Raw genomic sequence first — 10,653 nt, 5'->3', positions numbered from 1 at the left:
CCTAGCTGCCGTTTACCACCCGCAAAAAAAAAAGGAATAAATGCTTTATTAGGAAAGTAGCGGGGAACTCTCCCAACAGACATGGGGTATCTTCCCAAGAATAAAGTCACTCTGAAGCTGTGCTAATCTCAGCCACTGGAAAACTAAGAGGAGTTGAGGAATTAAATTCTCCCTTACATTAACATTTTTATCCGTACAAAAGCTTGAAAACGACTCGTCTTCTTCGCTTCGCCTCAAAGTTCTGAGCCCCTGTAGTGTTGAACATTACTTGAAAGTCTTGTTCTTATCGGTTTCATCTTTACGATAAGAAAGAGGGCTTCTCTTCGGATCCCCCTTCTTCTTGTCTTTAGCAGCAATCCATTATATTTCTAAATTTATTGGCAGTTCCTTGCCTACATTTTAAAAACATCTAAAATCTGAAGGCAAGAACAGTGTAGAAAAACATGGGATATACTTTCCTGGGGAAAAGATCCCCCATCAGAGCAAGAAGGAACGTTAACTAAACTCTCTGGCTGTAATGACTTTGCCTGTTATTAGTAGGTGTGCTCATTAATAACCACAGGTTTATTCAAAGCTTTTCTACCAGCAGGAAGCATCATTTATAGCTGGCAGGTCCTGAATGTACCTTTTATAATTGCTGGTTGCATTGAAAGCCTGAGGGGCCAAACTCGCCACGAGTCACCTGTGCAACTTGTTCTGCAGCATCCTCCGAGGTGCAGAAGGTTGTCGTTCCGTATAGTTTAAGATCTTTGGTTTATTTTATTCCTGCTAGTACTGAGAAGATTCATCGGATTAATTATGATGAATCGGTTATTGAAATAATTGTTGACTAATTTGGTAATGATATGGCACACAGACTCTATAACAGGTCATCTGCTGAAGCAATAACCTACTTGCAGCAGTAATTGATAGAGAACTACAAAAACTATTAACTTGTTTCATTTAAGATGCATAAGTACATACATTTTAAATGTTTTTTTTTTTATTTCTAATGAATTTACAAATCAACATAAATGTTTTCTTTTCAAAATTTCGAACATTTTTTATTTAGAATTATTACCTGAAAGTATCTTTTAAGCTTAACTGATAATCGAATACTACAATAATCAAAAACTGCAGTCCTAATTCCTGCTGGGAATCTTATAGCAGATTTTAAATCACTGATTTTTAAACATTAAAAATGAGTCTCACTGATTGAAATCGACTCCGTCCTTCGTTTCCATCCTGTTCTTTGGTTTTCTCTGTGACAGACATTATTTTGTACCAGTATGGTTCTGCCAAATGGTGCCACCTGCTGACAAGAATAAGCAGCTGCAGTGCTTCTGAAATTGTAACACGCTGTTCAATCAGAAATACTTATTAGTTATTAGAAAAAAGTAAAACCTTATTAAATCTTTGGGTGGAACACATTTGGAAAGCTTTCACTGCTTTATGTGCTGGAGGCGTTCTGTCAACGTCAGACTGACTGGCATCTTTCCTTCAGGTCTTTCAGGTCCGGAAGGTGACCGGGGCCGCATCTGGGAAAATCTTTGCCATGAAAGTTTTGAAGAAGGTCAGTGGATTTACTTTATATTTCAATCATTTCCTTTTGGCATCAAAGGCGAACTCTGGTAACCCGACCAGACAAGGCAGCCTGACACGGAGCGCTAGTCTGTCTGATAAGGCTCAGTAATCTAAAACCGATCAGACCAATCAGTCCAATTGATATCAGCTCAGTTACGCATCTAGAAATGCATCCAGGTTGCCCGTGATTGTGCTTTTTAAAATTTGCAAAATTACATTTTTTTTTTATCACATTAATTACAAAAAGTCTACTTGGCTACAGTGTGTAAAAGGCTAACAATTTATTTTCTGAGATAATAAAAGCATTAACATTAATATTCCACCCATCTGGATTTTTGGAGCTGATCACCAATCACAATAATCAGTATCTGCCGTTTGACAATCACTGATCACATTATCAAATCCATCACTGCTGTATTCTGTGCCTCCCCGCTACGCCACCCTGTCTACCTGCAGGCTCCTCTGATCCCCTGCTGTCATTCTTCCATCTCCAGCAGTTAGCCTCTAGAGCAGGCATCCCCAAAGTCGGTCCTCAAGGCCCCCTGTCCTGCAGGTTTTAGAGGTTTCTCTGCTTTAGCACCTCTGGTTGTAATGATTGCAGTAGACCAAAACCTGTTAATCAGCTTTCAATTAAAATCAGCTGTGCTGGAGCAAGGAAACCTCTAAAACCTGCAGGACAGGGGGCCTTGAGGACCGAGTTTGGGGATGCCTGCTCTAGAGGTTAGCCTCTGCTATCCGTAACATTTCCCGGCTCATTCTCCTTAGCAGGCTTCTCAAAAACACCGCTGTCTCATGCTACATTCAGATATGCTAATTCATTTTTAAAAACCATGGAACAACTACAATGGACAACTACGATGAAAGGTTAATCGAGGAGGTTCGGTAGTACAACCACTTGTACGATGCCTCAGACAAATTATATAAAGATGCCAAGATCTCTGCCAAAACAAAGTTCTCGTGACCATCCGCCAAAGTTCTCACAAGTTCTCAAGTAGGCTAATCTGCCTTTAAATATCCACAAATTATGACAGAATATTTTAGTACAAAGGTTGATGTTTAAAAAGGAATTGTAGGTGACGAGCCAAGATCCCGTCAAGGAATGTGGGGAAATTTTGAATGGCTACTACTGTATATTTGCTGTGATCAGTGGGTAAAAAGTAGTTTTAATGTTAATAAGCATCGTCTGTGCAGTCAGTTCATTGAGGTTACGATCCTGCCTTAAAATATTATTTCACTAGAATAATTAATAATCATAATAAATAATACTTGAACTTTTATTGATCTGACATGAGAGAAATGTATCTCTGCAATTAACTTCACAGCTGCTTGTGAAGCATGTCACGCGCCTCAGAAGCTGATAAGGCGATGCTCCTGCTGGTCGAAATGCGCTGCAGGAGCTTTAGATGCGCATCAACCATTGACTTTGCACGTAAACGAGCTGCTTTTGCTGCCTCTATCACGTACGGTCTGAAGGTAGCATTAGTCCTAGCCGGCAGTAGCCGCTGCCCAGCATTCGCTGTACTGTTTCCCCGGCGGATCTTTCGCCATGCTCCTTCCATCCTCTGCAGTTAGCCTAGCTAGCCTCGGTCAGCTGTAGCCTCTCCTCAGTGCCGTCGTTCCTTAACTCCAGAGGGGGGGCACGGCTGGCCCCCTCACCCCGGTTACGATGCTCTCTCTCTCTCTCCTGTTGTTCTCACACTAATTACCTGCTGCGTCTGTCTGAGCTCAGGGAGCTGTGTCTCCTCTTCTCTTTGTGGTCTGGTTGATTTGTCGCTCTGTTTTGAGCACTCTGACCAAAACAAACATGGACCAAGGGCAGGAGAAAAAGATATGCGTCAGCTAAGAGAAAAGTTCATCAAAAATGCAACAACTGCTGCTTAAAACCGGTTTTTTTCATAGTTACCGGCCATAGATGATCACGTGAAAACGTGGCGATTGACCGGTGCTCGTCTATTTAACATCCTTATCTCACTCGTCTGTCCTGGAAGTCTGTCCTCTTATGGCAGATTATTTTGTCTGGTTGTTTTCTTGTTTGTCTGCTTTCTTATGTTTGATTTTTTGCTGTACTTTTATCGTGTAATCTAAAGAAAGAATCCACAAAATTGAGATAAACATGCACTGGAAAAATGTTCTAGAAATAAGTGAAAATTCCTTAAATGAACTGTATTTACCCTTAATTTGAGTAGGTAAATGAGATAGTTTGCCAATGGGATGAGTATTTTAACTCCTAAAATAAGTTTTGTTACATAATATGCTCTTGAAATAAGACAATGCAGTTGTGTTTTCTTATTTAAAATCTAAATTGTCTTATTTCACCAGATTGCTCCGATGATGATGATGGTGTTAGAGAATCAACCTCTCCAATTCTGTCAGAAAAGTTGTAAAATATATTTTATAAGATGTAGACGTAGCATTCTCCGGTGATTAAAGGATAGATCAGTACTTTTAATACAGTAATTAGATTATTTGTGATGACCTGGATGAATATCTGCCCATACATAAATGAGCTTATGGTACGGATCAGATAGTGAGAATTACTACAGTCAGCAGTAATATTTTCTGGATGCCCTTTATTATCTCTACAAAGAGCTGTTTATATTGTTGACATTTTTATAACTGTTTCATGGAACCTTTCTTTATGGAAAAAAAACTGTTTTTTTGCGTCACATGCGTAGTTATCTGATTGGTTCCACTGACTCTGTGAGTCCTTCTCCTTTCCAGGCTAGAGCTCTGATGTATAGAGCTTATTGTAGATCCAAACCCAGCGGTGAATAATCCATAGATAAGCAGAACAAGGAGGCGGTTCTGTAATGTAAGTTTTCTTATGCAGAAAATATGTGTTGAGCCTGTTATCTGATGGGTCCTTAAAGACATCAGGTTTTTCTGGTTTATTCAGAGCAGCTCTTTCTTTCCTCTCTTATTAACACAGAACTAACCAGAACTGATGAAGGAATTAGAATAAATTCCTGAATCTGTTTTCTGTTGTTTCCAGGCCATGATTGTTCGTAACGCAAAGGACACAGCACACACCAAAGCTGAGAGGAACATATTGGAGGAGGTGAAGCATCCCTTCATCGTGGACCTCATCTATGCCTTCCAAACTGGAGGAAAGCTCTACCTGATTTTGGAGTATCTGAGTGGTAAGCATGGAGATGCTGTTAACGCAGGACGTTATGTGCAAAGCTAACACTGGTTTTCTGCTATTATAAATGTGTTAAACAGATTCTTGTGCCTGATTGCTTTGGCTGCAGGTGGAGAGCTTTTCATGCAGCTAGAAAGAGAAGGGATCTTCATGGAGGACACGGCTTGGTGAGCATGTCCGTCACTGGTAACTGGATCAGAATAGGGCTGGGCAATTCATTGCATTTGCAAATTATAATTGCAATTTAAAAAAATGCTATTTTCAAATCGCAGATTAGTAACTTATTGCTCTAAGGTTATTCTTTCAGCAGACAGCATTTTTTAGAGTCTGTGAGTCATTACTCTAATCATTAGATTTGATTATTAAATAGGTTGACGGTTAATTTCAACAATTGATTGAACTATTTAACCCTTTCTGCCCTGGTCTGCACCAAGGGGTTAGAAATGAAGGTTTTATTTCCAGAATCACTCCCGAGTCTTAGGCCGTTTCTCAGTTCACAAGAATGCAGGTACGGACTCGCGTCCTCGAGGGACTTTGTCTGTTTTCGGTTTGGTGTGTCACTACCCGATCCGTCCCGGAAGCACGATCCATCCTGCACATGCGCATTCAGATATACATCCGGGTCGTCCTCGAATTTAATTTTGTTAAAAAGACCTACATGACATTTTCCCTTCCCCCCAAAATAGTAAGTGTACTAGGGTTGTCACGATACTAAACTTTTCAACTATTCTTTTCAACTATTTTTCAAATATTCGATACTCTATACCATTTTCGATACCAAAAGAATAAAAACTCCAAATTTCAACAGAAATATTTTGATTAATAATTAAAATACAATAAATAAATACAATAAACAATAAGAGCAATATTTTGAGGTTGTTTGCTGTGCACAGTATTAAGCAAGCTTGATAAAAAACTTATTAATTAAAATTAAGTGTTCCTTCCTTGGCTATCCTTTGCACACATAACAATGACACTAGCCAAACCAGTTAAGAAACAAGAATAATTCTCAGCAGCTGCACCTGTTACAAAAAAAAAGTCTGAAACTGAAAAGTGCACAGAATTATTCAATCACACAGTGTTCAGAAATTGCATTTTCCTCTATTTCCTATAGTATCGATACTTTTTACAACCCTAAAGTGTACTAAAATATAATGTGTTAAAGGTTAATAATGTATTTCCTGAGAAAATAGATGGATTAAAATCCTTTCTCTTTTATCACTCGTCTGTTCGCGATCAGCACCGGAACCGGAATCCTACGCTACTTCCAGGAAGCTAGCTTTTTCGGCTTTGGGTTTAAACATAAATCTTTTTGAGTTTTATTTTTCCATTCGTTTTAACCTTATGCTATATAGTGCTTAACCTAAAGAAAGAAACAACTAAAATGCAGATAAACATGATATAATCATATTTTGCTGGACTGCTCTGTCCCCATGATGACGTCAGACAAGCAGTTAAACAAAGGAAATGTAAAAAGCATCAAAATAGTCTCACAAAAGTCATAAAATATTTTTTTAAAGGCGGTATTAGCATTCTTTACTGACTTAAGGATAGAAATAAGTAATTTTAGTACGATAAATACATTATTTATGGGCTCCCGGATGTATATCTGTTCGCGTATGCACAGGATGGATCGTGGTTCCAGGACGGATTGGGTAGGGACAAAGTGTTCTTGTGATTTGGAGCAGTATTAGGGCAGAGGCTGATGATGTTTCACAAGTTACATGAGAACGCCTTAATCTGACGGATTCACCTGAAGCGGTCTTTGGAGAACAGACATCCTCCTAATTCTTTCTTAGTCACAATTTGGGTTGTCAAAAGTATCGATACTCAAAAAAGTATCGATACTAAAATGTTGTATCCAGATACAATACTCATTTTTAAAAGTATCGATACAGCCATCTAAAGTGCAGAGTAGTGGAAAATGCACTTTCTGAACACTGTGATTGAATAATTCTGTGCATTTTTTTAGTAATGAAAATATTTCTGTTGAATTTTAGAGTCTTTGTTTTTATTCTTGTGGTATGGAAAATGGTATCGAGTATCGAATATTTTCCTTAGTATCGGTATCGAGTTGAAAAGTAGTATTGTGACAACCCTAGTCACAATAGGAAAGTATTTGTAAATACTAAATGCTAAAATTAAATCTAAATTTGTTCATCTAAATTTCAGCTAATCATAACGTCCTAACAGACCTTTTAGCTTTTAAAGGAATAGTACACCCAAAACATGATTAGCCTTCATTTTCTACTCACCCCCATGCTGAACAACACTCTGGAGTACTTTTTTGATATCTCAAATGCATCTGGAGATCTGGGAGGCTTCTTGCTGTCTGCTGACATTCAAATAATGGAGGTCTATGGTGCCCGAGACAGAAAGGTCAATAAAAGTCCACAAAAAACGTGTCAATATTCCTCCATGCTGCTCGTCCAATGTATTCCAAGTGTCCTGAGTGGGTAGCGTCCATAATTTACTCGAAACGAAGTCATTTAGAATGTTTTTAGAGCATAAACAGTAGTGTATAGGATTTCCTGAAAGCGCGCACATGCGCGTTCACGACGCTACGGAAGCCGGCAGACCAAACCAGCGCATTCAGCTCGGCAAAGAACTCATGCTCTTCCTCAACACTGAAGTCCTCAGACATTTTTCTTTCGTTGTTTCTTTCTTTGCACAGGTAAACAGCACATTTCTTCTTCTACGCTTGCATTATTGGCAGAGCAGACGCTGAATGCGCACTTTCATCTGGTTTGGTCTGCCGGCTTCCCTGGCGTCATGAACGCGCCGGCGCGCGCTTTCAGGAAATCCTATACACTACTGTTTATGCTCTAAAAACATTCTAAATGACTTTGTTTCGAGTAAATTCTGGATGCTACCCACTCAGGACACTTGGAATACATTGGACGAGCAGTATGGAGGAATATTGACACGTTTTTTGTGGACTTTTATGGACCTTTCTGTCTCGGGCGCCATAGACCTCCATTATTTGAATGTCAGCAGACAGCAATAAGCCTCCCAGATCTCCAGATGCATTTGAGATATCAAAAAAGTACTCCAGAGTGTTGTTCAGCATGGGGGTGAGTAGAAAATGAAGACTAATCATGTTTTGGGTGTACTATTCCTTTAAGGTGACCGTAGAGGATGCATTTCTCTTTACATGTGGATGTTCATGATCAGGACTGTTTCATTTGTTTAATGTTAATATATATATTTTTTAAGAAGTTTGCAATTTATTAAAATGAAATGAATACTGTTTGTGTTTAGTTGGTTACTTTAAAGAATATGACAGCTGTAGACCCAAAACGTTTTTCCCATCCCACCAGATTGCATCGTTACTGAAGCGTTTTTCTCTTGTCAGCTTCTACCTGGCAGAGATCTCAATGGCGTTGGGTCATCTGCACCAGAAAGGAATCATCTATAGAGACCTGAAGCCTGAGAACATCATGCTCAACAACAACGGTACTGAAAAGCCCTTTGGTTATAAACTCCTGCAGTAGAGAGGTTATGGTCACAAGCTTTGGCAGAGAGACCAGCATTTTAAAACCTGTATATGGTTTACTGAAGAACAATTACCAAAAACTTCAGATTTATCAGAACATCTGTCAACATATATTGTTGGTGCTTTTAGTTGATTATATTTCACATTTAGTTTTTGAGACGCTGCTCTCAGTTTTAACCTTGTGGTTGTCATGACGCCCCATAAGGCTTGAAAAAGCAGATACCGGTATTCTCCCTGAATAAAGCTTTATCCCCAGATTGCACATACTCCGTCAGCGCTCCGCCCCGCTCACGTACGTCGTGCAGAGTACTTGTCTGTCATGTTAATCAACAACAGCGGTTCCACATCCACCTCTACTCCTCTGGACGTCTCCGTCCACATACATCTTCTCCGTCCGTCACCGTCAGAATACGGAGCCGAGCTATATTTTGCTCCGGTCGGGTAAATATCCGCTATTGCAAACAGGAAAAGAACGTAGAGAAGATCAATTTTGACAAATTAACATATGGTGATGACAGATGAGTAACTACAAATTAGTGAATAGTTGAATTTATTATTTATTAATGTAATTAATTTATTAATCAGTTACATTATTTGAAGCAAGCTATTGGTATTTCAACATACCAGGAAGCAGATTTCTCATCTCGATATAAATATTTTATACCGAAGAGCACATCTGACAACTTCAAAACAAACTTCTTATCGCAGGCCTGGATAAGGAGATGCTGAGTTTGGAAGTAGAGAACAAACATAGTTCATTAAAAACAATTTTAAATGATCCTAGTTATCCCTGTGACCAAAAATCCACAACAAAAAGAAGATATTTGGGCAGAAACTGAACATATGCTGGATGCTGATGGGGATTTTTTTAATATGTCACATTAAATTTAGCGTTCAGTTCTGCATGTTTTGCTCCTATTAATTTAATAATAACATTGCGCATGATCTCCTCAAGCTCAGAGGAAGTCGGAGCAGAGCAAGAAGGGAGGAACAGCGGAGGCTGTAGGCTTTGCTTTGTGCAGGTGGTTTGGAGCGCAGCGGGGCGGTGACAGAGGATGTGGGATTTCCAGCTTAGCCCAAGTCTTCTGCTCCGACTTCCTCGTACATCCGGGAAGATTGATCTCTGTGTCGTCCTGTAAGAAACACGAAGGAAAGTCAAGTCATAATCTGCTGGCTCTTATTCCAAGGAAGCTCTGCCATGTTTGCATCAGCATTTCCTCATGTTTGGAGCTGGTCCTAAGTTATAGATTAATGACATAATATAACAGTTAATTGATTTATCGATCAACTAGACATTTACTGATAATAAATAATTTTCTTAAAGGCCCCAATTTTATCTTGTATCAAAATGATCTTTATTTTTTTTAAAGTAAATCATTAAATTGTATCAAATTATTGTGCCAGCTGTATGAAATACTGACTAAAGGAATTAAAATATTTCTTATACATTACTGAACATAATAATTTGGAAGAAATAAAACGGAAACCTATTAGGTTTATGAAATAAAAAGTGTTACTGTCAGACTATTACCTCCTTGTTTCAATGATGTACTGCCTTTCACTTTTCTCCACCTTACATGGTGCCGTTCAGGCGATAGCTGTAGGAGTTTGTTGAGTATTTCTATTTTCAAGTAGAAACACATAGAGTTAATTCTGAATTTCCATTAAAGACAACATTTCCCAGACCGGCACTCTGGATCGTGTCTGTTCATGTTTCTATTCCTGAACGCCGCCCACTTACCTGGCATTACTTCTCTCACAAACACCAGTGAGTGCCTGCTTTAGAATGAAAAGCAGCGCCCTCTAGTGGACAGGTGTAACAGTTCAGCATTGATAGAAATCCCCTCAAAGTGGACGTTATCAGTTGATCCATTGGAACAAATTTGACTCCAGTTTAGTCATTGGTTGTTTAGTTTCTGGTTTGCCAGCTCTTTTGTTTCTATGAAAAGCTACTTTGATTTCCTTCAGAGGAAACCATTCCTAGCAGAAGAAAACAATCATTTCAAGCACTTGTTTTAATTCAACTGGTTCATATTTACATTGACAGGCATTAAAGTATCTCTCGTATACTGTACAAGAGATAATTATGCCCGTGGGTAAAAAAAAATCACTCTAAAATAAATAAAAAAATCGAAATCTCTTTGGTTTGTCAACCAATGGCAGCAAAGGAGCACTCTGAAACTAACATTATTAGCCAATCAGAAGATGAAGGGGGCGGGTCTTAGGAAAGCATGTATCTCCTCTCATCTCTTGCTCAAGTTGACAGGTAAATGGCACTTTTAATGTTCTCTAAATGCCAGCCTGAACTTCATCTACCGTTATAAAAGTTCACCTTGTGAGTGTAGGTTAATTGATAACCTGTTAAGGACTAACCTGACTCCGTCAGATGGATTTGCTCCGCATATCCATCTGGAAACCTTCCGTTGAAGTAATTTTGGGAAGGGGCGAAAAT

At 39.0% G+C, this 10,653-nt stretch overlaps 1 protein-coding gene across 1 annotated transcript in view; it reads left to right on the top strand.

The window, feature by feature from the left end:
* The window catches only part of LOC107087452 (ribosomal protein S6 kinase beta-1-like), a 32,289-nt gene that overhangs the window by 7,373 nt on the left and 14,263 nt on the right, over positions 1 to 10,653 (top strand). The window contains exons 4-7 of the mRNA XM_015379025.1: positions 1,484 to 1,552; positions 4,556 to 4,703; positions 4,815 to 4,872; positions 8,061 to 8,161. Of these exons, the coding sequence (XP_015234511.1) occupies positions 1,484 to 1,552; positions 4,556 to 4,703; positions 4,815 to 4,872; positions 8,061 to 8,161 (376 nt within the window). The remainder of the gene's footprint in view (positions 1 to 1,483; positions 1,553 to 4,555; positions 4,704 to 4,814; positions 4,873 to 8,060; positions 8,162 to 10,653) is intronic.

This window comes from Cyprinodon variegatus, unplaced genomic scaffold (genome assembly GCF_000732505.1).
Source record: "Cyprinodon variegatus isolate N-32 unplaced genomic scaffold, C_variegatus-1.0 Scaffold184, whole genome shotgun sequence".
Taxonomy (NCBI): Eukaryota; Metazoa; Chordata; class Actinopteri; order Cyprinodontiformes; family Cyprinodontidae; genus Cyprinodon; species Cyprinodon variegatus.
Note: the sequence above shows the minus strand (reverse complement) of the source record. Positions and strands in the feature narration are given on the sequence as shown.